The following is a 27,947-nucleotide window of genomic DNA, read 5'->3' as shown; positions in this document are numbered from 1 at the left end:
TGTAATCTTCGTTACTTACCAAGAGGAGGAATCGTCACTGCCGTCGACGACTCGGGTCCCTCCAAGACTTTTCCGTTACTTCCAATGCCTCGTGCACTGGCGTAAACGATGTACTGGCGACCTGGTTTCAGTGAAAGGGTGGTGTTTACATCGATGTTTGTCTTTAGCTGATTGCGTTCGAGCCACGGAAGTTTAATATCTTCTTCGACTGTCTCCTCGGATCCAACCATTTTCCAGCGTAGGTGAAAACCAGAGGGCTGGGACCCCCACATTTCAGGACCTCGAAGCCTAATGACGAGTTGACCGGGGGAATAATGCTGTGTATTCTCGGAGATCAGTGGCAGTATCTCTGGCACGGCGTCTGGAGCTGCCAAAAAGTCCGGGTCCATAAAACAATGAATTCAACTAGAGGCCACACATCACTCTCTTAACCCCTTTCCTAAATGTGTTAATAGCGCCTAAAGAATTTGTGCTTTTCAATTAGCACGGGATTGTGCAAAAAATATTTTCTGTGCCTACAGCGGGACCCTCCAGATAATATTACATGAACAAATGTGAGGTATCGTGGATGGCATCCCCCTCTCTGTTCCTATTTACATACATTACGTATGCATGATCCATATCAGTCGGAAATATTATTCACCAACAATATATCCAAATGAGTGTTTAATTGGTTGGCAGACAGCCTGAATTTTATGGCAAGATAAATAGAAAAGGATATTAAGGCGTTTGAATTTTAGCTCTAACCTAGGGTCATTTGTTATAAATGTTAATGGCGATCAGCAGGGTATTGAATATTTGGGGGCTGGGATTTTAAAAAATTCCTATGCAAAATATACTGCCCCATTCGAACTGAAATAACGTTCACAAAGTAGCAAAATATAGTCTACGTTATCTGATAAGTGATTCAGCATCGGTACTTGCCTAGATTTCCCGAAATCGAGAAGAAACTGCTCTCGGTGGTTCGCACAATTTTCGCAGAAGAAAGTCGAAAAGCTATTTTGACATGATACGTCATCTGTCGAGCATTGAGACAAGCTCCATCCCGGCCGTTGTCGCGCTTGCCTCGCTGCCCGACAGATGACGCACCATGCCAAAATAGCTTTTCGACTCTCTTCTGCGAAAATTGTGCACACCGCCGAGAGCAGTTTTTCCTCGATTTCGGAAAATCTAGGCAAGTACCGATGTTGAATTACTTATCAGATAACGTAGACGATATTTTGCTAGTTTGTGAACGTTATTTCAGCTCGAATGGGGCAGTAGATTTTGCATAGGAATTTTTAAAATAACAGCCCCCAAATATTCAAGACCCTAGATGGCAGGGAAATACCCAAGCGCCAAAGAGCCTCGCCGAGGTGATGCAGTTCCTAGGGCGCTCGACTACTGTCGCTCGACTGCTGTAAGGATGCTGGATCGAATCCCACCCGCGGCCGTCACTTTTCGATGGAGGCGAAAAGCAATGCGGCAGTGTGCTCTGCATTATCAGTGCATGTTAAAGAACCATAGATGGTCGAAATTTCCACAGTCCTGACCATTAGCGTCTCTCATAACCAGAATTACTTTGGGACAAAAACGCCCCTATCCAAATGCGCGCTGTTTCGCGAGATATGCTGCACAGTTCACGCCTGCGGTAGCATTTACGGTGATTTAAGTAACGGTTTTGATATAACATACGGAGACCACTTAATGATGCTCGCTGGAGAGTATGTTTCACTGATCTCATGCCTGACGTCAAACCGCTGTTCTACATGACGAGACTATGGCAGAGTCACTCAGCACTCAACTGTGTCACCCCCAACGCCAAATATCAGGAAAAATGCTTACTTAAAATCTCCTTCTTTAAAGCTTTTTTCCCAAGCTGCCTTTGAAATAGTTCCGGCTCAATTCAAGCAGCTTCGTTTCCCTATTTGTGATAGACCACTCTGTCGCAACCGGTGCAACTCATCATATTCTATTGTTGAATGTTGACATCTCCCACATCGTTTTGCCTAAATTCTGCTGTGTTTCGAATATGCGATCAATTTAGACCACATAAATTTAGCGTAGGCCACCGAGGAACGGCCAAGCACTACGCCATTTAAAATAGCTAACATAATCTTCCGGTGTTGCACCTAGAGGAGGTGAAATCTCAGCCCTGTATAAAAAAAAATGAATGTCTTAACAGAGGTGACAAATAGGTTTCTATGGTGCACCAACTTTACCCACGTTGGCACCGAGAAAAAGAGGAAATGGCGCCAACACCGAGTAACTTTTTTGGCAACTGTGACAAACTCAGAAGTTCGAACTGTGAAAAAAAAAAGGCTTTGAAAGGCCTGTATCCAACTGGAGCTGATTCCTAAGCCAAGGGTGCTGATACCTGCTCACAATTCTTACTCATAAAAGCGGATGTCACTGTTCACCTGGGCATAGCATACATTAAGAGCTGAAAAATGCCTATAGCAGAGCCTCCGGGATAAAAGTGTTGCAATCTACAACGTCAGCTCAGGGAATGCTCTTCCTACATCATAGAACTCTTTTAATTCGTTCACACAACTGCCATGATGGCAAAACTTGTCATTATTTTTGTAAGTGCTGAAGGTATATCTCCAAAATATACTTACCTAATGCAGGAGTTCGCACTTTGAACTGGGAAGACTTCCCTATTTTTCCCAGCCGCACTAGATCAAAGTAGCGTGAGTGGTCGTAGCCGGACATATGGCTTCGTAGCTGGTCCCTGCTCATATCTTCCGGTTGCTGTTTATAAAAGGGCCATAGTGATATCTCATAATCGGTGTAGCTGACCATGCACTCAGGTGTGTACCGATTCTGTTCTGGAGAGAGAGTAGCCTCGAAGTCGTGCTTTGCAGACCGCCCAATCATGTAGTAGCCCGCCAGGTAGTAAATACTTGGCGAGCCACCATCTCGCCACTCCCACGAAATGGTAAGTGACCCGTTGGGATGTGTCTCGCTACTCAACTTCAATGTCTTCCTCAGAAAGTATTTTGCTGTGGAAGAAGAAACCAAAGCACTTTCAAGACACTTGCGTTTCTCTAGAACACCGCCGATCCCAAAATAAAAATTTAGAAGTCACTGTAGAAACTGTACTGGTAGAATGCGAAAGCATTAGCGCTGCTGCCACGTTTTTGTAATATTTACCACTGTACTCTTTCATATGTTCATTTTGATGTTTTCAAATATTTAGCTTTATTTTTAGGTGTTGTTTTTCTTTTTCTATTTTCATCCTTTTCAGCTACCATTATAAAAACTTCATAGCCCGTATTCATTATTACTATTATTTAAATATTTTTATTACTACTAATATTTACCATCATTACTATTTACTATTGTTAATTTTTTACATAGCAAGTTATTACACATTAGTAATTGGTTACCAGTAAAGGGTAGGCGCCGTATCTGTCAACACTTTCACTGTGAACATCTGGAGCCGCACCGTAGGGGGAAATCATGCTATTGCAGAGCGCCAACCCTTATGCTATTTGCACCCACTTTTTGCGTCCACGGTTTTACCCCAGTAATATTGCCTATAGGTGAATCACCTTTATAGAAGTCCAAGGGCACCTGATAAATTTCTAATTACAGAGCCTACTTCACTTGCCCTGATAATCCATTTCTCACGGCTGAAATGCCAGTATAAAAATATATAGTGGATTTCGGGTATAATTAAGTTCCACACTTGAGGGCATGACGCGACAGTGTCAATGTTAATGGCTCTTGTCGGCAGATCTTTTTGCAGTTTCTCGTTGGCATGCACACCCCCTACCGACGGCCTTTCTAACCGCTCTCCAAACCTTAACTAGACAACTAAGTATGTTGGTTAACCCATCCTGCTGTTTCACGCTTAGTGCATGCTTCCGAGAGATGGCGCTGGGAGAGGTAGGTCAACGCCGCTTGTGGCGGGGGCTAGCCTGACACTGAAGATTTATCTTGTAGGCCGTCATTGCACCCTTCACCGCTTCGGTGGTGGACGACGGCTGTTGTTGCGGCGCGCTTCTTTATTTCCCTCTTCCTTTTCTTTCTTCTCTATTCTCACTCCTGTCTGCGCGAGGCAGCGGAGGTGGCTCAGCTACAGAGCCAGTAGCAAGCCCGTGCATTTTCTCTTCCTTCTTCCTACAGTTCTTCCCGACTGCACTGTGCATAGTCCACGCCGTCCACCCCAGCCTGAGGTAGTGGAATTGCTCCGCATGATGCCCTACTTCACTCATTGACGCCGGAGCTTGCATTCTGAGATAGTTTATTTTTTCGGATTGTTCTGCCTGCCATTTATTTTCGGTGATTTGTTTCCTTCCCTAACCCGTACCAGCAAGCGTGACTTCCCTAATGATTAATTTTCGTTTTTTTTTTTCAGAGGAGGGGAATAATGCCACCAGGTGTCATTAGGTGCTACCTGAAGACAGTGCTACTTGAAGTTGACTGTTGACAGCTGTGTGGTGCGGACGCGTGTTCCATCGCTCCTCCGATTGCACGTGGCTACCGGAAACGGACGGACTGGCGACAGCGGGAGCTTCCGAAGCGTCAAATAGACGAGTTCTTTCTTTTATTAACTTTATTTCGTTTTGAGCTAGTTTGGTTAGGTGCAGCCTAAAGAGTAGATTTTAGCTCTTGGTCCTAGCGGCCTGGTTTTTGTGCCGGCAGCTAGGTTTTCTTGGCGTTCATTCCTTAACTATCATGTTTAGATAAATACTTTTTTTTCTAGGCTTTTGGCATTCGCAAAATTGGTTTTTAACGCGTGTTTGCTAGTCGTTTCTTGTGTCTTCTTTTGGCAATTTGTATATTCTGAGAATTCGTAATAAATATAGTTCAGTCAATGAGCGCTTAAGATGTGCAATCAAAAGAAGGTAAAGTGTACTCAGTATGAGGCGCAGGTTAATCTCAAGGAAACGCGTTTTGACTCTGTAGGTGAAGCGGAAAGCAGCGACTTTTTGTGTCGGTTTTGCGTACGGAGTGCGCGTCTAGATAGATTTGATCAAGAAAGGGGCAGTTTAGTGTCTCGTATGGATGATTTAGAAAATGAAGTACGTTTGTTAAGGGCGGAAAATCAGAAACTGCTTGGACAGCTTCCTAAAATTGAAAAAAAAGGGGCCGACTTTATCCTTGGAACCAACGAGGACGAACATTCCAATGCGGGCCACGTGGCTGGGGCCAGCACTGGCATGGATGGCATAAGCAAAGTAGGTCAGGCGGATCCGAACCGTCAGAGTTATTTAGAAGCAGCTAAGGAGTCGGAAAAAAAAGAAGTAAGAAAGAATGAAACTCTCAGAAATAAGGACACAGATAACCGAAAGCAGGAGCCAACAGTTGGGAGAGGGAGAGAGAAGGCCCAGGTGCTTATCGCCGGAGATTCTAACATGAACAGGTGCAAGCGAGATATCTTGGAACGTATAAAGGGTGATAAGAGAGTGTTGGTTGGAGCCTTCCCAGGGAGAACAATGAGTACAGTGCTGAAAGAGAGTAAAAATAGGCTGTTGAAGAATTCCGCAGAGCGCAGTATGGTAATAGTAGCCGCGGGGCTAAACGATGTCCTAAATGGTGACGCTGCAGGAGTGGTGGAAAGTTTAGCTAAGGGAGTTGACGAGATCAGGGAGATAGCACATCAAACACAGATATATAGTTGTAATGCACAGTACCAGTGGTGCTAGGATTGAACGGAAAGCTGGAAAAGGATGTGGTGACAGTTAATCAGGACATAAGAAAGTTAAGCCTGGAGAAGCGTTTCGAAGTGGTTAAGGTAAACAGGGAGGTACATAAAGCAGGTTTTGGTAGGGCTTTTCAGCGACATGGCATTCATTTTAACAGAAGGGTGGGAGCAGAGATCGGCTGGCGCCTGGCAGGCAGGGCTGTAGCTTTTTTAGGGGGTCCGCGAGGACTCCGTACACAGAGATAGTTAGAAGTGAAGCAGAAGAAAGTGTAATAATGGAGGCTGAGCCGCCAAAAATGGCAAAGAGTAGGTCGAGAAAGAAAAGTACAAAAAAGAAATTTAACACTAGGATCACCTTCATAAACTTGCAAGGAGGTAGAAAAAGAGCGAAATGGCTAGAGATAGAACAGCAGTTGAAGGATGACAAAATAGGTGTGAATGCTCTTTGCGAGACTCATCTCAGGGATCTAGAAGATCCGCCGTTTATAGAAGGCTACGTCTGGGAAGGATGCAACAGAATGAGAACGGAAAACAAGGGTGGAGGGGTAGGTATGTTGATACACCAGGAAACAAATTGGCAAAGAATTAAATCGTCTTGTAAAAAACATATCTGGGTTTCAGGAACAATTGCCGGCATAAGGACATGGCTAGAGGTAGTTTATTTAGGAGCAGGACATCAATGCAGGCAAGAAAACAAGGATCTTGTTGAATGTCTCAGTGACGATATAAGCCAGTTTGGAAACGGGGCCAGTATTATTCTACTGGGGGACATGAACGGCCACATCGACGATCTGGACGGATACACGGATTGTAAAGGGAAGCTAATGCTAGATTTCTGTGAGCGACACGATCTAGTTATAGTAAATAGAGAAACAAAATATGAAGGCCAAATCACGTGGGAATTCCGCAACAGGTACACGACCTTTGACTATTGTCTAATCTCGCAGGAAATATATAGCAAGGTCACAAAAATGAAAATAGACGAAGAAGGGGAGTGTAGTCTGGGAAGTGATCATAAACGCATTAGTCTGCAGATGGGACACTTGATGAAAAGAGAAATGGAACTAAGACAAAACGTAAAAGCAAAATTAAACGACGATCAAATAGCGCAGGTAGCAGCAGACATAGAGGAAGCAATAGAGAAAAGCCCCATGGAAGACTCGGATTATGAACAGGTAGAACTACTCATAAGGAGGAAAATTCAGGAGGGTAAAGTAGCAACCGCTGGAATGGAAAGAGTAAGCCACAGAGCTGGTGGAATAAGGAAATCAGGGAAGCTGTTGAACAACGACGGGCTGCTTCAAGGGAACACAGAATGGCAAAGAAAGCACAGGTATCTCAGGAGGAAATCGACCAAAAATGGGAATCATATCGGCAAAAGAAACTTCAGGTGCAGGCCCTCGTCCAACGTAAAATAAGGCAGTCCACCGATCGCTGGATGGCTGACATACACGATGGCTCTAGAGGCGGAGCAAGAAAATTCTGGAACCATATAAGCTGGCTACGGAAGAAGAATCAAAGAAAGCAGGATCGGATTCAAGATTACGAGGGAAATTGTTTAAAGGGAGACAACGCAGTGAACTACACTACATCAGTTATAGCCGCGTCATTTAAGAGCGACGATAGGGTAATCTCCACAAATCAGGAAGCAACACAAAGTAGCAGAATACAAAGCAGCTTAGAATTGACCAATCTAAACTGGAAAAAGGCAGAAAAAAATATTCCTAAAAACACATCTACAGGAATAGATGGAATTCCGATCAAGCTGAAGAATGAAGTCATAACGAATAAGCAAATTCCAGACAGCTGGCGGTAGAGTAAAATGAATTTGATTTATAAAGGGAAAGGAGACAGGATGCACATAAAATCCTACAGGCTGATTACCATAACATCTGTTATGTACAGGTTAGCCATGCAGGCGGTGAAATTAAAGGTGCAAGCATGGGTAGAAAGTAACAAGATACTCGGAGAACTTCAGAACGGCTTTAGAAATGGTAGGCGCTTAGATGATAGCCTGTTCGTGCTTACCCAATGCATCGAAATATCTACAGTGGAAAATAGACCTTTGTATTTGGCCTTCCTGGACATAAACGGGGCGTACGACAACGTAAGCAGGGAACTCCTGTGGAACATATTAAAAGAAGAAGGTATCGGTTATGAGATAATAGAGTTCCTACAGGAAATATACCGGGATAACAAAAAAGAAATTACGTGGGAAGGGATAAGAAGTACGGAGGATGTCAAAGTATGCAAAGGATTAAGACAAGGCTGTCCTCTATCACCGGTGCTGTTCATGCTTTATATGATAAACCTGGAACGGAGGATACAAGACAGTAACCTAGGTTTTAACCTGTCATACAGATTAGGTGGAAAGGCGGTAGAGCAGCGCCTCCCCGGTTTGATGTATGCAGACGATATTGTGCTGCTAGCTGAGAGTCTGGAAGAATTGCAAACTCTAGTTAAGTATTGCGGAGATGAAAGGGACGCTCTAGGCTTCAGTTTCAGCGCAGTTAAGTTGGGTCTGATGATGTTCAACGGCTCAACTGATCAGGATCTTAAAATACAAGGCCATGAAATACCTAGAGTAGCAGAATATAAATACTTGGGTGTATGGGTAAACGAAGGATTGGCATACATTGGAAAGAATGAGCAATCACTTAAGGCCAAAGGGCGAAGGAATGCCGGGATAATGAAGCATAAGGCATTGTGGGGGTACAATAGGTATGAGGTTTTGAGGGGTATTTGGAAAGGAATTATGGTGCCCGGACTTATTTTTGGAAATGCGGTTTTGTGCCTTAAAACAGAGGTACAGTCGAAATTAGAAATAAATTAGAGATCCGTTGGAACATTAGCACTAGGTGCCCACGGCAAAACTACAAATGAGGCGGTACAGAGAGATATGGGCTGGGCATCCTTCGAAGTACGGGAAGCTCAGAGTGAAATATTATATGAGGAACGCCTGAGGAAATTGGAGAGTAACAGATGGGCAGCTAAAGTATTTAAATACCTGTACCTAAAAAGCGTTGACTCACAATGGAGGAAAAGAACTAGGAAACTGACTACTAAATATGCTAGTCACAAGGACGGAGAAATAAAGAGCATTAAGCAACAGGTGAAAAACACAGAAGGTAAAAATTGGATAAATTCGATGGAAAAGAAACAGAGTGTGGAATTATACCGTAAGTGGAAAATGCTGATCAGGAAGGAATATTTCTTTGATAACTCAAGACGCAGTGCCCTACTTTTTGAAGCTAGATCAGGGTGCCTTAGAACACGCAGCTACAAAAAGAAATTTAACAATGGAGATGACGCATGTGCTGTATGTGGAAACTCCAGTGAAACAATTGACCATATTATACTCGAATGCAATGGTATCCATCCGGAAGTTCATGCAGGCGCAATCACTGTTCCTGAAGCTCTGGGGTTTAGAGATAACAGTGGCCGGGTGAATAAACCGGCGGTGGAAACTAGCAAAAAACGACTGTAAGTTCGGTGGCTTAAAAGCAGAGAAGTGACATAATGTTAGTAATGTAGGAACAAAAATTTAATAAATAGAATGATGGTTTAGTTAACCATTCTAAATCAATAATTAAGATATAGGGAGAAAAATGAGCATGATAGCTACTGCTACCACCCCGTTTCAAAGGGAACGCTCCTATATTCCATCCATCCATCCATCCATCCATCCATCCATCCATCCATCCATCCATCCATCCATCCATCCATCCATCCATCCATCCATCCATCCATCCATCCATCCATCCATCCATCCATCCATCCATCCATCCATCCATCCATCCATCCATCCATCCATCCAACCATCCAACCATCCAACCATCCATCTATCCATCCAGACGACAATATGTTATAAAAGGAAGCGGACAAAGACGCTATTCTACCCGCAGCAGTGCTAAACGTTGGCTTCCCTCTTCTGCACTGCATGAATTTAAATTAAAAATAATAAAGGACCTAGTGCAGATCCTTGATGTGCATTAGAAACACATCTGATGCTATTTCGTTATCTCTGCATGCCAACAACAAAAACCTGCTGATAGCGTTTGTAATAAAATCAACTACCCGATAACGTTTTTTTTTCGTCTTTTTTTTATTGTTAGGTACACGCCTTGTGCATATGTTCCGCTGTTTGTAAAGCGGGACGTTTATCTTTGTTTGGTGCTGCTTACATTTACTTTACCTATATCTCAGAAAATAGGAACATTTTTTCAGATTAGAAATCTTTGTTTAACCATTTTACTATAACTATTTTACGGTTTCTTGGATTGCCAGCGCTTCAGTAAAATTACTCGCTTACAGTTAATCGCTTTTGTTGATTTCGTACGCGATACGATCAAAAGTTTTATTAGTGAAGATTTTCGCCTTTCGGTACTCAAATACAGTATCGGTGATCAAAAGATTTAGGCAGAGTGCTAATACGGGCTGGTTGGCACATGCTCAAGAACTCAGTAAAACAGAGCTAGGCAGGACGGAACACATGAAGGACAAACATATGATGTCTGTTCTTCACATCTTGAAGAATCCAGTAAAACAGCGCTAGGGAAGACGGTACGAGCGAAGGACAAACACATGCTGTCTGTCCTTCACGTGTCCGGTCTTGCGTAGTACTGTTTTACTCGATTCTTGAAAAAACCTAAAATCGCGAGGGTGTACATAAATCAAAGCAATCTAACAGATGAGAAGTATTTTACTTTAATACGACTTTCTTAGGCAGTACTTATAATTAAATATGCATCCTTTTGCAGCAAACCGAAAATGAATAAATGTTTGTCCAATCATTTTTTATGTGATGTGTGGAAAAAATGAAGCCGGGTTACCTAAACCAAGTTCTTCAATATTTAGCGGCCATTGGTATAATTATAATGGCTCCCATGTCGTCGGCTACTTAATTCCAGTGCTTGTCTTAATCACGCACGTATCTGCCAAAGCCGGCAAACTAGTAGCAATGTATGTTCGTCATTGGCTTACGACACAGCGTTACACCTCTTTCACGATAAATTAGATATATAATGATCAGCATTCAGTTAGATAAGACTTTCCTCCTGTGTCAATGCTGGAAGCAGGTTGTGACGACAATATGTTGCAGGATAGTGCCTACGTTCATGGTCTCTTTCCATCACGCTCTCAGTCAGATTCCCTGTCTGTCGAATAAAAAATCGTTCGCCATGGAGTGTAGACTTGCTTTACCTGCCAAGGCTTGGTAGCGCGTGGCTGGCTTCTATGCTCCCTATTAGAGAATGCTAAAGCAATGTGCGCCATCGTTTTGCATTTGAGTCTTCACCAATAAAATGTGATCGTCTCTTGATAATGCGGAGCTTTCCAAGTCACATGTACCATGTGTTAACTGCAGGTCAAAATACTGTTGCTCGGCAGTTTCCTAAACAACCTCTTAACCTCCACCTCCTCCTATCACGCCATGCATTCGGGTAGACTGTGTTTTGCAAAACATTTCACACACAGGAGTTACTCTCACATTTAGCTAATTCTTTAAGTTTTTAGTAAAGACATGCGAATAACATGTATCGTAATTATCCAGCTCTTACGAATTATGCCCAGTGCAACGGCCTGAAGGTTTCGACTCGGTTATGTTTCATTATCTTTCTAAGTTACAGCCTGAGCCCACTATGTTTCTCTATGGCTCACCTGTTTTAAGCGTAACTGTTGAACTTAAACAGTTATATTCCGAACTCAGAATGAAGCTGAGACTAAAAAAAAATAAATTCTCCTGGCTAAATGTCTGCATTAAATTATGGTGGGACCAGATGTAACCTGTTAATTTCATGCAGAGACATATGATAGCATTTTGCTTTTCATTGTTACTGTCTTAATACAAAAACGTAAGTAGCAGCTAGTATTCAAGCACCACTGTTACAAAACAATGTTATCACATGAAAGATAAACATTACTTTTACAAGCGTGTTTAGCTTTATTCTGTATTTCACGCCGAATACAAAAACGAATGCTAAAAAGGAACCTAGAAAAAATCGCAGTGAAGTTTTTCTTACCACAAACATGAGGGTCTTCGTCCTGGGATGAGAGAATCCAATAGTGTCGGTTGTAATCTGCAAACCGATAATTTATTGCATATGCTGCTGCATTAATATCAAGTTACATATAGAAGCCAAATCATCACTATGGACGATATAGCGTATAACAGCAGTAAGCGCTACCTAAAATCAACTTCAATTCTTGAGTTGTTTGTCTTTTTTCAGTGGTTTAATTCGTCTAAAACGCACTTCGCATCTCCCTAAACGTGTTTTGAAGAATTAATACAGCATTACCTGTAATGAGTCTCGAAACTTACCAAACCCAACATGTACAACACGCGTATAAAAATATAACCTTCACAAACATGATTTCACTATCGCCTAGCAGCTAGTAATCATATGTATAAATACCAGCGTAGCAAAGCAAATCACACGACTAGGACACGAGGAGACACAAGTGCTGAAACTTCGGCGGACATTTATTGGGTGAAATGCTACTTATATACTGAGGTCATTACTCATTGAAAAGTGTTTTCCTTATTTTTTTTCTTCCTGTCAGGAACTTAGAAAATCAGAAATGTTCAAAGTAACACTTTAGTAATGCCTTCGCTCTGACGAGGCAGCCTACAAAATTCACAAACGAAGAGAAGATCACTCGAATCGAGGGAATTGTGAGCGTCCATCGCAATTTAAAGTAAAACAGTATAAACTACCTCTTATAATATTTCTAAACATCAACTAGTATATTAGCAAAGAGCATTTAAACTCCAATATATATATATATATATATATATATATATATATATATATATATATATATATATATATATATATATATAGAATAAAACAACGATGTACATGTATTAAACGGATTATAATTAGCCAACTTTAACTTCATATAAACATCATTACGGCACTTAAACTTTGTGGGGTCCTACAGCTCCATTTATTGTTTCAAATCGCGCGCGTAGTTTCCTGTTTGTATTAGTGTTTGCGCGGGCAGCGCGAGTGCGCATGAGGCAGCTGTCAATTGTGGGGGCGGAATTTTTCTGCGGGGAAAGCAAAATAGATAAACGCGTGGAATGCAATGCTCGTGGCTTTCTTGCCTGGCTGGAGGCCAGCGTGGGGCGGCCAGCTAGTACTAAGGGCCAACGGAATGTGCACGGACCATGGTACGAAGATCTGCGAGCAGAAGGCAGAAGCAGTGCCTGCAATAATGGCTTAGGCGTATTTGGATGAGTTGTTGCCACGCGAGGAGCAATGTTTCTTGTGCTGCCGTTAGCGCTTTGACCCTATCGCTTGCCCTATTCGCCCGCAGTGTTTTGTCTCGCCGCGGTAAAGCCGTGACCTATTTCTGCTTTTTCCTTGGTGTTCTACTGTCGAGCGCCTTGACTGCATATTTCCTGCGCAGTGGTGCCCGATGTTGTTTCTTTTTATTGAATCCTTTTTCGTTTACCCGAAAAAAGTTAGAGAAGACTGAACATATCACTCGTCGTGCGAGACCGAGGCTCGCGGATACTTTTCTGAAGAAGAGGCCTTCAACTTTAATGCTTTCCGAGAAGGACCCTTCAGAAGGAACTACCAATCACCGCCGTTTTAATGCTTGAAATATAATTCTGAGCATTTTAAATAAAGAAATTGTGTTTCAAACTCTCTGTCACTTGGCGTAATTAGTTCAGTCACATTGCATTCTTGCACCAGCGCTAAAAGGGTTTGCCATTTATCACAAACCTTTTTTCTCGTATAAGATTAGCGCGAAATGGCCTCCGTATATTGATTGTTCTTGAAAACTAAACGGGCAACTACGAAAGAGATCATTTCCTTTCGATGTTACCACTAGCTCCAAATCAAATCTGGCCCCTGCATTGTCGTTGTCGGAACTGTTGGTTAAAAATCGCAGAATGTTTCTCACAAAAACACTTAGCATTCGATTTTGCAGAAGCTGCCCAATTCGGATAGCTCCTGTGAAGCAGGAGGATAGAATAAAAATTGGTTGGGGTTTAGCTTTGGTTAAGCCTAGCTGAATTGCGAAAGCAACGGCTGAAGCTTCCTTTGTCTTCTTCATTATTCCTTTATCAGGCCCTGTGAGTGTAAGGTGCTACATTATTGGGGAGATTTAAGCTCTTCCTTTAAGGGTATGACGAGATAGCGTAAGCTACCAGCCCACATATAAAGTCATGCTTCAACCAAGCCGTATGAACTTGCCTGCGTGTCGAAGGGGTAACGAGAATGCAAGAAGTTCTGGCAGTCTGATTCTGATATCACCCTCCCATATGAAAGGAGTGGCCAGAGTTGACAGCTCCTGTCCGTGACATAGAGGTAACGTGAATTCAAATGCCATGGCAGGCTGATGTTTTATGAGGAGACCGTATACCTACGCTCTTCACGGCACGGCTGCCTCTTCCGGGCGCAGCTGCGGACACCAATGTCTCGCTTATGCTGTCGTAGCATTGCGTTCGCAATAATACATCAGTGTGGGCTGGTCGATGAGGCATAAATGCAGAGGAGCAGCGCAAGAAACAATAACAGAAAAACACACTAGTCCAATGAGATCTTGTGTCCTCGCTTTTTGTGCTGCTCCTCTGCGGCAGAGTAGTTTCTTGTCGCTTCAAAACGGTATTGTGCGACAACGTAACGACTGCACTGAAATTCTTTTTAATGACGTTTTTGTTTTCTTATGCAATTGAGAATGCAAAAAAAAAATGAAAACACACTGACGGTACATTGTAAATATCTTGCGTAGTATTGATCCTTGTGTGAAGTAAAATGTAATGTCAGTGAAGGGAATGGCGTATATAGTTAGAAAATAATTGCTTTGATGACGTCTCGAAATGTAGCCTAAAACACAGCACACAGCCTCAGGAATATATCAGCTGTAACATGTGTGCTGTTCATAAGAAAACAAAAAAAACAATGTGACGGTTATGTAGTAGATTGCTCCAATCTTCATACACACACACATTCAAAACCAATTGCCAATTGCAAAAAGCCAATTGAATGGCAGAATGAGCTTCTGAGCTGCGATGTTCTCGCGCTTTCTCCCAAATATTCAATTTTCGCAACCTACTAAGCTGACGTCATCCTGGAGTTGCCAATTTGGAAGAGTACAAGAATGATAGTCGAGCTCGGAATACATCATCATCATCAGCCTGGCTATACCCACTGCAGGGCGAAGGCCTCTCCCATATTTCTCCACTTAACCCGGTTCTGTGCTAGCTGCATCCACTTGACCCCCGCGAACTTCTTAACCTCATCCGCCCTTCTAACTTTCTGCCGCCCCCTGATACGCTTTCCTTCTCCTGGAATCCAGTTTGTTACCCTAAGCGACCATCGGTTATCCTCTCTTCGCACTACATGTCCTGCCCATGCTCATTTATTCCTAATTTCCACTAGAATGTCGGTAACTTGAGTTATTTCTCTGACCCACTGTTCAGTTCAGTTCAGTCGTTCAGTCGTGTCCGACTCTTCGAGACCCTATGGACCATGTCACGCCACGCTTTCCCGTCTCTCACTATCTTCCTAACATCACATAACTTCATCTGCAGTGCCTCGAGGATGCCATCTAACCATCGCGTTCGCTGTCTACCCCTTCTCCGGTGACCCTCAACTTTCCCCAACATCAAATCGTTCTCCAGCTACTCCTCTCTTCTCATCAAATGACCAAAGTAGCTGAGCTTTAACTTTAGAATTTGACCCTCCAATGAGCAGTCAGGGTTTATGGTTGACAATATCGACTGATTTGATCTTCTGGCAGTCCAAGGAACTCTCAAGAGTCTTCGCCAGCACCACAATTCAAACGCGTCAATTCTTCGGCGGTCAGCCTTTTTCACAGTCCAACTCTCGCATCCATACATCACAACTGGAAAGACCATAGCACGAGTTATACGGATCTTGGTTGGCAGACTAATGTCTCTGCTCTTTACTAGGCGGTCAAGGCTAACCATTGCTCTCTTTCCCAGAAGCAGGCGTCTCTTAATTTCATGGCGGCAGTCTCCTTCTGAGGTAATCTTGGAGCCCAAGAACAGAAAATCTGTCACAGCTTCCACTTCTTGTCCATTGATGCTATAGGACTTGATAGGGCAAGACGCCATGATCTTTGTCTTTTTAATGTTCAGTTTAAGCCCAAACTTCTGACTCTCTTCTTGTACGCGCATCAGAAGTCTCTTGAGCTCCACTTCACTTTCTGCCATTAAATTGGTATCATCCGCATATCTAAGTTTGTTGATACGTTTTCCAGCAATCTTCACTCCAGCTGAAACTCGTCCAGACCAGCCTTCCTCATGATGCACTCAGCATATAGGTTAGATAGGCAGGGCGACAGTATGCAGCCTTACCTCACTCCTTTCTCGATCGGAAACCAATCAGTAAGACCATGCCCAGTTCTGACTGTGGCCTCTTGCCCTTCATACAGGTTCCTGAGGAGATAGATGAGGTGAATTGGAACTCCCATCTCATGGAGAGCTTGCCACAATCTGCTGTGATCTACGCAGTCAAACGCTTTCGCATAGTCAATAAAGCAGAAGCAGATGGGTTTCTGGAACTCTCTTGCTTTTTCCATGATCCAGCGAAGGTTGGCAATTTGGTCTCTAGTTCATCTGCCCTTGTGAAACCCAGCTTGCACGTCCGGAAGGTCCCGATCCACATACTGCTGCAGCCTACCTTGGAGGATTTTCAACATCACCTTACTAGCATGCGAAATAAGCGCGATCGTGCGGTAGTTGGAACAATCTTTGGCACTGCCTTTCTTTGGAATGGGGATGTAAACTGACCTCCTCCAATCATGTGGCCACTGCAGGGTTGTCCAAATCTTCTGACATAATGTATGCAGAATGCTAACAGCGTCATGGTTGAGGTTTTGAAGCAGCTCAGCTGGAATGCCATCAATTCCGTTAGCTTTGTTCTTAGCAAGGCTGGCTAAGGCCCATTCAACTTCACTCTTCAGGATGCCCGGCTCGAGATCAGTAATCACAACCGTCTTATGTTGGGTTTGCACATTCGGGACCTTCTTGTAGAGTTCTTCTGTGTATTCCTGCCACCTCTTCTTTATCTCTGAGGCTTCAGTGAGGTCCTTGCCTCGTTTGTCCTTTATCACGCCCAGCTTAGCACAAGCTTCCTTTGATATCTTTGATTGTCTTATACAGAGCTCTTGTGTTCCTTAATTGGCTATTGTCCTCAACTGCTTGGCACTGTATGTTCAGGAAGGCATTCTTAACTCTCCTTGCTATTTTCTGAAAATCCGCATTGAGAACCTTGTATCTTTCTCTTTCCCCCATAACTTTTGCCATCCTCCTTTCCTCAGCTATTTGCAAAGCCTCTTCAGATAACCTGTTTGCTTTCTTGCATTTCTTTTGCTTTGGAACTACCTTAGTAGCAACTTCTTGTATTATATCACGAACATCAGTCCACATCTCTTCGGGCTCTCTGTCTTCTAGATCTAATTCTTGAAATCGATTACTCACTTCCACAGCATATTCTAATGGAATTTGATCCAGATTATACCTGAAAGGCCTTCTAGTTTTCTGCGTTTTCCTCAATCGAAGCTTAATTTTGGCAACAAGAAGCTGATGATCGGTGCCACAATCGGCCCCAGGCCTTGTTTTTACTGCTTGTATAGCGTTTCTCTATCTCTGCCGGCAAAGAATATAATCGATCCGATTCCTTTACAGACCGTCCGGTGAAGTCCATGTGTACAGGCGCCTCTTGTGCTGTTGAAAATGAGTATTCGCTATGGTCAGGTTGTTTTCTTGACAAAACTCTACTAGCCTCTGCCCAGCTTCATTTGGCTCGCCAAGACCGAACTTGCCTACAATTCCGGATATTTCTTCACTCCCGACCTTAGCATTCCAGTCTCCTATGAGAAAAACGACGTCTGATGATGGGGTGCGGTCTAAAAGGCATTGTAGGTCCGCATAAAATCTCTCAACGTCAGCTTCTTCAGCAGTAGTGGTCGGTGCATAGACTTGGATAACTGTTATGTTGAAAGGGTGACCTGGGATCCGAAGTGAAATCAATCGGTCGTTTTTGGGGTTGTATCCTAGCACTGCTTTGCCCATTCTTCTGTTTACTATGAGAGCGACCCCATTCCTTCTCTTGGATTCGTGCCCACAATAAAAGACATAATGGTCGCCGGAGTTAAATTCTCCCATTCCGGTTCACTTGAGCTCGCTTTTCCCAAGATATCAGTGTTCAATCTGTCCATTTCTCGCTTGACGACATCCAGGTTACCTTGCGTCATAGATCTTACATTCCATGTTGGTATGTTATATATCTCCTTGCAACATCGGACTTTCCGGTCGCTTCCCGGCACATCCACAACTGAGCGTCCTTTTGGCTTTAGCCCAGCCGCTTCATTCGTCCTGGAGCTACTAGGAATCGCCCTTTTTTCATCCCCAGTAACATGTGGGACGCCTTCCAACCTGGTGGGCTCATCTTCCGGCGCCATATCATTAATGGTATTGTGACTGGCCATAGGGTTTTCTTGGCAGGAAATACTGGAGTGGGTTGCCATTACCTTCTCCAGTGAATCACATTTTGTCAGACCTCTCTGCCGTGACCTGTCTATCTTGGGTGGCCCTACACAGCAGAGCTCACGACTTCATCGAGTTTCGCAAGCTCCTCCGCCACGACAAGGCAGTGATCCATGAAGGGGCTGACCCACTGTGCCCGCTTCCTATCTCTTAATGTTACTCCTACCATTTTTCGTTCCATAGCCCTCTGGGTTGTCCTCAACTTAAGTAGAACTCTCTTGGTTAGCCTCCACGTTTCAGCCCCATAGGTGAGTACAGGTAAGATGCAACTGTTGTATACTTTCCTCTTGAGCGATACCGGTAAGCTGCTAGTCATAATCTGCGAGTGCTTGCCAAATGCGCTCCATCCCAATCTTATTCTTCTTGTTATTTCCTTTTCATGGTCCGGATCTGCGGTTACTACCTGTCCTAAGTAGACATATTCGCCTACTACTTCCAGTACTTTGCTACCTAATGTAAACTGCTGTTCCTTCCCGAGGCTGTTGAACATTACCTTAGTCTTCTGCATATTGATTTGCAAACCTACCTTTCTACTTTTCCTGTCTAGGTCATCAATCATTATTGGCAGTTCATCCCCCGAGTTGCTTAGAAAGGCAATGTCATCAGCAAATCGCAGATTCCTGAGGTATTCTCCATCTACCCTTATCCCTAACTGCTCCCATTCCACGTCTCTGAATACTTCCTCTAAGCAAGCTGTGAATAGTACTGGGGAGATTGTGTCTCCTTGCCTAACACCTCCTTTAATTATGGGAATTTTGCTACTTTCTTTATGCAGAACTTTGGTTGCCGTGCAGCCACTATATATATCTTCCAGCACTTTCACGTACGGCTCGTCTACACCCTGATTTCGCAATGCCTGCATCACCGCCGATGTTTCAACTGAGTTAACTGCTTTTTTCTAATCAATGAATGCTATGTATAAGGGCTGGTTATATTCCGAGCATTTTTCTATCACCTGATTAATGGTATGGATATGATCGATAGTAGAGTACCGTTTCCGAAAACCTGCGTGATCCTTTGCTTGATTGCAGTCTAAGGTTGTCCGGATTCTATTAGTGATTACCTTAGTAAATACCTTATACGTAACAGACAGTAAGCTGTTTGGTCTGTAATTTTTAAGGTCCTTAGAGACCCCTTTCTTATGAATGAAGATAATGTTTGCACTCTTCCATGGTTCCGGTACCATCGATGACACCAGGCACTGCGTATACAGGGTGGCCAGTTTTTCTAGCACGATATCCCCCCCCCCGTCTTTTAGCAAATCTGTAGTTATCTGATCCTCTCCAGATGATTTCCCCCTTTTCATAGTTTCTAATGCTTTCTTGACCTCGTCCTTCGTCACTGGTGGAACATCTGACTGTTTTTCCCCGCCGCCAATCTCGTCATGATCCTGACTACTTTGGCTGCTGTAGAGATCTGTATAGAACACCTCGGCTACTTTGACTATCTTGTCCATATTCGTGATGACGTTGCCTGCCTTGTCCCTTATCGCATACATCTGGTTTTTGCTTATGCCCAATTTCTTCTTTATCGCTTTAAGGCTTCCCCCGTTCTTTACAGCATGCTCAATTTTCTCCATGTTATACTTCCTTATATCAGCCGCCTTGCGCTTATTGATTACTTTTGATATCTCGGCCAATTCGATCTGGTCTGTTGGATTGGAAGCTTTCATACTCAGGAGTTTCTTAATCCAATATTTCGTCTCCTTAGGCAGTTTGCCGGTATCATCTCTAACTATCCTACCGCCTACTTCTACCGCGCACTCAGTAATGATATCTCTAAAATTATTGTGCATTGCTTCTAGGGTAATGTCGCCATCCTCGGTTAGAGCTGAATACCTATTCTGTAGCGAGATCCTGAATTCTTCTGCCCTCCCCCTCACCGCTAATTCATTGATGGGTTTCTTTCTTACTAATCTGTTGCGTTCCTTCTTCAGATTTAGGCTAATTCGGGACCTCACCAACCTGTGGTCACTGCATCGCACTTTCCCGATTACCTCTACATCTTGCACAATGGCGGGGGTTGAACACATTATGAAGTCAATTTCATTTTTAGTCTCCTCGTTAGGACTTTTCCATGTCCATTTCCGGTTCTTCCGTTTGCTGAAGAAGGTATTCATGATACTTAAGTTATTGCGCTCTGCAAACTCAACTGGTAACTCCCCCCTGCTATTCCTAGAACCAATGCCATTGTCACCTACTGCCTGGTCGCCTGCCTGCTTTTTCCCTACCATGGCATTGAAGTCGCCCATTAGTACAGTATACTGCGTCTTTACTTTTCGCATTGCCGATTCTACATCTTCGTAGAAGCTTTCAACTGCCTGGTCATCATAACTACATGTAGGTGCATAGGCATGTACAACCTTCAGTTTATACCGCTTATTAAGCCTAATCACGATGACTGCCACCCTCTCGGAATACATGTATCCTGTATTAGCTATGGCAACCTTTGGTCACTTATGCATGGCGGTGCAGTTTGGTTTAAGCGCTGCTGTATATCCAGGCTTTCTTCTCTTTCACATAATAAGGCTACATATCATGTAAGCATGTAAATTATAAAACTGACAGAAATTAATGGTCGGTTTGGCTTGTGGGGTTTAACGTCCTAAAGCGAGTCAGTCTTTGAGTGGCACCATATTCGAGGCCTCCGGACATCCCGACCACCTGGGGATTCTTTAATGTGCACTGACACTGCACAGTACATGGGCGTCTTGATTTTTTCCTTCAACAAAAAGCGACTGCCGCTGCCAGGATTCCATCCCGCGCCTTTGAGGTCAGTAGTCGAGTGTCTTAACCACTCAGTAACCGCGGCGGTTTCCGAAATTCAGAGATTTGACGGATGAGGTTAACACCAAAGTGTATGCAGGGAAAGAGGACACGATAAGAAAACCTAGCTCGGGAGACATTAAGGAATTATAAACGCAAAGTACCCTCGCCCCCTTCATTGTTTTTATAGTTTCGTAAATTCGAGTAGTTTAGTTGATACATTTTTTTAACGACAACAAAGGTGGGCTTTTGTCAGTACGAATGGCAAAAAAAGTAACAATGAAAACTTTACTTTGTCTTGTGTGGTGCGGCAGGTTCACCGTGCATACATAAGGAAAGCAGCTGTGCGGGACTGCGTTCCAGAACATATCCCAAAATTCCAGTTGCAGAACTATACACGAAGAAAACAATTTTTGCTTACTTCTACTGGGTCTGCAGTCTCCATCTCCATCGCAAACCTTAGTAAGTGGGATATACTTAAAGTCATCTTGGCATAAAAACTGGTTTGGTATTACATTTGCTGAAAAATTGCAGCGGTATGAGGTGAGTGCTGAAAAATGAGAAAAAAAAAAAACAAATTTGCTGAGTTCCAAGTTCACGTCCAGCATGGCTTTGAAGTACAGGTTTTATCTTACTGACCACGTTTATTTCAACAAACGACAGCCATTGGTTCATACACTGCTTGAATTCAAAAACAGAATAAATGTGTCGGTGGCAAAATCGGTGGAAATGTTTGCAAGATTACCGGCATTGAATCTGACTCGTTTTATTTGGCACATAAATTTGGTCAGAGCCCGCAACGCCGGAGAAAAGCTATTGTTTCCCTTTGAAAAAATAATAAGGATTTGCTTGCAGTTTGTAATACAAGTTTTCAAGCGCAATTCTGAAATATTAAAAACGAGAAACCAATTATACACAGGACAACAAGGCATCCCATATATATATATATATATATATATATATATATATATATAAGCAGATCAATTAAGGGGAAATGAGGGTACTCGTTGTAATACGTGAAGGAAAGAAGCCAACAGTCGGCGAGGCCAAGGAAAGCGTTGGGGATGGTACTTTGTCTTTTTTTTTTTATTGTTTATTGTTTTATTGTTTATTTTTTTATTATAAAAAAAAAAGACAAAGTACCATCCCCAACGCTTTCCTTGGCCTCGCCGACTGTTGGCTTCTTTCCTTCATATATATATATATATATATATATGGGATGCCTTGTTTTCCTGTATATATATATATATATATATATATGCATTGGTATATAAACCAAGTCCTATTTAGTGATTGCGGTTTTGCGACTGCCCCAACGGAATATTCAACAACACATAATGCCAATATTTTTCTATTTGGTATTCAAGTGGTCCAGAGATTCTAAATTGCTGAATGGTGGTTGTAACCGTATTATCTGCACATTTCTGTCAGCATCAGATTAGGCATTATTTATTCATTTATTTATTTATTTATTTATTTATTTATTGCATACTGCCAGCCTGAATGCCAGGCTTTAGGCAGGAGTGGGGGGTACAGAAGAATACAATTCACGAGAATACATAGTACATTCAGTCATACAAAGCAATATTAGCATAACACGAAGTCGTAAAAGTTTTATGGCAGAAAATGTACAACTTTTGTAAAACGGGGCATAAACTTCAATGTTGCACGGATATTTTCTGTGTTCAACTGAATGATGATAACTTGATGACCAGGATTTCAAAGTTCTACTCTTCTTTCCACAACTGTGCGCAATTTTTGCTGAAACAGTCTAGTTGTATAATGAAAAAGATTACACTGAACAAAGCTATTGGTGTGATGATTAGGATATAAATGAAATACTCGGCGCCTATAAAAGTTTAAACAGAACGAACTGTGGATCTACAAAAGTTCTTCAACTTTCTTTACGTTATCTTGCATTCAAAGAAGCAGGCATACATGCGACTATATAGTTCAAGTCAGAAAGCAGGATAATGTTTTAGATGTGAGGGAATGCTCCTAAATAGATTCTTGTTGATGGTGCATTGTATGTAGAATTAAAGCCATCCAAGCTCATCAAAGAGTAAGGTATATCACAACGTAATAAAACAAAAGCCTTACCTGTAGCCGCATGCAAAAATGAAATAAGGAGAACGATCTTCATACTCCCCAACTTCTAATTGTTACTTTAACGTCGTGCACTGCTGCGCGTATGCTTCGTCCCACCTCGGCTAAAGGCAATATGTGAGACCGACGATAGCGGCTGCAAAAATATAGCGTCGACTGGCGACCTCCTCTACGTCCCTATGATAAGGTCCTAACTTATCGAGTTACCGAAGCGGAAGGGGTTTCGAGGCTCTAGATTTCTTTCTGTTTTTATAATTCTCTGTCCTACGAGTATCTTCTAATCACGACTAAGGCAACGGTGTCTTATGCAGGCTTTTCTATTGCATATAGCCGTATAAAAACAAAAGGCGTCGTGAATGTTACTCAGCAGAAGACCACAGAAATGCAGCAGACATAAATAGTCGTGCTAAGGTATACCTAGGGATCAGGCTCAATAATGGTAAGTTTGCCTTGTTCATATTCGTAAATTTATAACATTCCGGTTTACACTTACGTTAAGAAATACCAGCAGATTTAAAGAAGTGCATAAAATCTAATTTAGGTTTTGCAGAAAATCTGGATACCTTATATCAGCTCATGCAAAATGACAATTTGCAGAGCAAAATATATTGTCTTTACATTTTGTACTGCCAATTATATCCTAGCCAAAGCTCTATTCACAAGCTAGGCTTCGAGATCTATCATTGGTATGCCTACATGCAAGCTCCGGTGGAACGTGTTGTCCCTGAAGTGTCACGTGTTGGTTTGCTCCCGCAACAGCAAACAAGCACCCGAAAAGCCTCCAGCGGCCTAAACCGGGTGGGGCCCTGTTAGCAAGGGCGACGCACTTATGTATCTCGCAACGGAAAACTTGGCAGCCGCAAAAGCGCCTGGCAGACAGAACGGTCCAACAGCATAGTTTCGGTTTCCTATGGGTATCTTTGCGCCTACCCAAAGGAACGGCAGCTATCTCGACGAGTTTATCAGAGAGCATATCAATGCCGCGCGTCCTTTTACATCGTCATGGAGTGCGGTGCCTCTACACATTTTATCTTCTTAAGAAACGAAGCCGCAGAAGCAAAAACACTACGTCCATTACAGCGTACTAAAAAATTAACCATATCCGTCTTGGTATTTTCTAATACGTGCTGCACCCGTATTGTCATTCCTTGACATAGGCGAGAAATAGAATACATTCCATCCTACTGATGTTTGATAACTAATGCAAACGGTGGTTGCTCGATTATCAGCAATACATATGTTATCAAGCAGAACTTTTTGCTGGGCTAGTTGGTTCATTGTGACTTGAGTGAAACAGCGCGAAAGAAGCCCGAAGGCGAAGCGAAGAAGGGACAGGAAAGAGCGCTGACTGACAACTGAATTTTATTGAACGAAACTCGTACGATATATAGGAAAGCAGTGGAAAAGATAATCAGATGCCGTCAACGTCACATGGTGGTAAAGAGCGACAAAAGCGATAAAAACATAACAGGGTAATAAAGCTAAAAGTGTGCTGATTTCAACAAGAGATGAAAACAAAATGAAGAAGTTTAAACTTGATGACAAAAACAGTAAAAGGAACATGGTGTAAAGAGCCAAAAAACGGTAAAACCTAAAAGTCAACAGAATTCGAAAATGGATGAAAACAAAGTGAAAGAAGTTACACTTGAAGAGAAACAGTCAAAGAAACATTGTGTAAAAAACCATAAAACAGATAAAACATCGCTAGCAGGTAACAAGTATAAAACCGATAAAAACTGACGAAATGAAATTGTGGAAAAGATAAAAACTGATAGAAAGTGACCACGTGTGGATAAAAATTGCGCATAGACCTTCAGGAAAACCGAAGAAATCAACGATTAAAACACGCGTAGCGAGCGAAAAACCTAACAACGTTGTTCCAAGAAGGCAAGCTCACTCTCGTACAAAGATTTTGAGGCATCGCTCACACAATCCGAGCCCTTTCTTTTTATAAAGAACGCTTCTTTCAACTCCCGGGCTACGCTATCCCTACTTCTATCTAGAACGACTGTTTCGCGTAAACGAGGCATGCATTTGCATTCTCTGCAATGATATGCTAAATTAGAGCCAGTGCCGTTTCCAAGTGAGCGCTCGTGTTCCCTTAAACGTTCGTTCAAGTACCTTCCGGTTTGTCCGATATAAACTTTGTCGCATGTAAGCGGAATCTGGTATATCACCCCTTCCCTACTCCTGACGAACATGTTAGCATGCTTCACGCAACAGGTTTGTTCTCTTGGTTTTTAGTTGTTAATCCTAGGACACAACGTAGCTAGCTTGGAAGGGGCAGAAAACACTCCAGGAATCTTATTGGCAACTTTTTTCAAATTATGGGCTACACGGTGGGAATACGGGACAACGGCTGGTCTCGCCCTCCTATTGCCTTCCTGGGGAACATTTCTCTTTTTGCCTTTAACTTTTTGGAGCAAAGCTACAGTCACTGTCGATATCACTGTCTGCGGAAAACCTGTCCGTAGTAGCCGTGCTGCCTGCAGTTGGAAGCTTTCCTGCATGCAGGGCTCACATGATCTCATTATGTGAAACGAGCGATAGCCACATAAGGATTAGGCTCTGCAATAATGAGATCATAGCACTGCATGCAGGAAAGCTTCCAACTGCAGGCAGCACGGCTACTACGGGCAGGTTTTCCGCAGACAGTGATATCGGCAGTGACTGAACCTTTGCGCCAAAAAGTTAAAGGCAAAAAGAGAAATGTTACCCAGGAAGGCAATAGGAGGGCGAGACCAGCCGTTGTCCCGTATTCCCACCGTATAGCCCATAATTTGAAAAAAGTTGCCAATAAGATTCCTGGAGTGTTTTCTGCCCCTTCCAAGCTAGCTACGTTGTTTTATAGGATTAACAACGAAAAACCAAGAGAACAAACCTGTGGCGTGAAGCATGCTAACATGTTCGTCAGGAGTAGGGAAGAGGTGATATACCAGATTCCGCTTACATGCGACAAAGTTTATATCGGACAAACCGGAAGGTACTTGAACGAACGTTTAAGGGAACACGAGCGCTCACTTGGAAACGGCACTGGCTCTAATTTAGCATTTCATTGCAGAGAATGCAAATGCATGCCTCGTTTACGCGAAACAGTTGTTCTAGATAGAAGTAGGGATAGCGTAGCCCGGGAGTTGAAAGAAGCGTTCTTTATAAAAAGAAAGGGCTCGGATTGTGTGAGCGATGCCTCAAAATCTTTGTACGAGAGTGAGCTTGCCTTCTTGGAACAGCTTTGTTAGGTTTTTCGCTCGCTACGCGTGTTTTAATCATTGATTTCTTCGTTTTTCCTGAATGTCTGTGCGCAATTTTTATCCTCATGTGGTCACTTTCTAACAGTTTTTACCTTTCCCACAATTTTATTTCGTCAGTTTTTATCGGTTTTATACTTGTTACCTGCTAGTGATGTTTTCTCTGTTTTAAGGTTTTTTACACCATGTTTCATTGACTGTTTATGTCTTCAAGTGTAACCTTTTCCACTTTGTTTTCGTCCATTTTCGAATTCAGTTGACTTTTAGCTTTTACCGTTTTTTTGGCTCTTTACACAATGTTCCTTTTACTGTTTTTGTCATCAAGTTTAAACTTCTTCATTTTGTTTTCATCTCTTGTTGAAATCAGCACACGTTTAGGTTTATCACCCTGTTATGTTTTTATCGCTTTTTCGCTCTTTACCGCCATGTGACGTTGACGGCATCTGATTATCTTTTCCACTGCCTTCCTATATATTGTACGAGTTTCGTTCAATAAAATTCAGTTGTCAGTTAGCGCTCTTTCCTGTCTCTTCTTCGCTTCGCCTTCGGGCATCTTTCGCGCTGTTTCACTGAAGTGACATATGTTATATAGGTAAATGCAATCATTCGTTTTTTCTGTGCCAATCTGTAACTCACATTCTACAATACGGTGGTATTAATTCTACTAGTGAAGTCATATATTCAGACCCGTCAATCGTCTCAATAATTCGATTATTTGAAAGAGAAAAGGTCCGAACGTAATAAATAGAAAATTTTGCTGTATGGGTCAAGTTCAGTTTGAATGAAGAAGTAGATTTACCCAAAACTAGAAGTGACAAAGTAGGCAAGTAAACAATGCTCGGCTAGTGAATAATTTTATTGGAACTGTTGTTTTGTGCTGGAATCTAGAATACATATCTTAACTACAGTTTTTTAAATGTGGGACATGACGCATAAACGTTCATTCCTTTGTTTATATGCCCTTAGTCTCCGTATATGTCGTCATGAAGCGCAGCAAATTCTTTGTGTGAGATGGTTTCCAACCGAGCAAACATTTCTCTGCGGCTACTCGCCGTGGACAGTATCTGGGCATTGATTTCCCAATACATGGATATCTTCCACTCTCCGAACACCCTCCTTTCAATCAAACCTTCGTGGGCCCTGGCGGAGGTGCAGTGTATAGTTATATTTCATTACGCTGTGTAAATAACAAACAAAAAGGGTAGCAACTCTTGAAAATATAAAGTTTGTTTCATAAAACACAGCCCACATATTATGTGGTGAAGCCAGTTTCCTCAGAATGCGGTGTTCCTTCATGCCCTGGGCAAGAAGGGCCGTCAGTTGGTACGTTTTAGATAAATACGAGTTCGTATAGGCATCGACTCCTTAAAACTTTTATCCCTTAACAGCGCGATAGCTTTGCTAAATATAGTTTCTTTTAGAATATGTCTATTATAAAGTCACGGATAGATAATATTTTGGGTATGTATTACCACTGATGATATTTGCGAAATCATTATGGTGTCACATAGCGACTGTGGTAGTTGTGCCTATGTTTCGAAGATAGTAGCAGTTTTGGGACAGGCTACATGAAGGACATAGAATCAACCGGGATGCTTTCACAGTGAACTGGATTCTCAGACGTCTTTTTATCTTTGTCGTCATGTAATAACAGCGACAAAAAT

The 27,947-nt window shown here is 42.6% G+C and overlaps 1 protein-coding gene across 1 annotated transcript in view; it reads right to left on the bottom strand.

Moving 5' to 3' along the window:
* The window catches only part of LOC146174142 (uncharacterized), a 64,729-nt gene extending 41,594 nt beyond the window's left edge, over positions 1 to 23,135 (bottom strand). Inside the window, exons 1-5 of the mRNA XM_084583124.1 lie at positions 23,030 to 23,135; positions 21,351 to 21,479; positions 11,656 to 11,712; positions 2,601 to 2,984; positions 20 to 367 (exon numbers count right to left, since the gene is read on the bottom strand). Of these exons, the coding sequence (XP_084439250.1) occupies positions 20 to 367; positions 2,601 to 2,984; positions 11,656 to 11,712; positions 21,351 to 21,479; positions 23,030 to 23,072 (961 nt within the window). The 5' untranslated portion in view covers positions 23,073 to 23,135. The remainder of the gene's footprint in view (positions 1 to 19; positions 368 to 2,600; positions 2,985 to 11,655; positions 11,713 to 21,350; positions 21,480 to 23,029) is intronic.
* Between the last annotated feature and the right edge of the window lie 4,812 nt (positions 23,136 to 27,947).

Source organism: Amblyomma maculatum, chromosome 11 (genome assembly GCF_055883805.1).
Source record: "Amblyomma maculatum isolate TAMU_Amacu chromosome 11, ASM5588380v1, whole genome shotgun sequence".
NCBI classification, from domain to species: domain Eukaryota; kingdom Metazoa; phylum Arthropoda; class Arachnida; order Ixodida; family Ixodidae; genus Amblyomma; species Amblyomma maculatum.
Note: the sequence above shows the minus strand (reverse complement) of the source record. Positions and strands in the feature narration are given on the sequence as shown.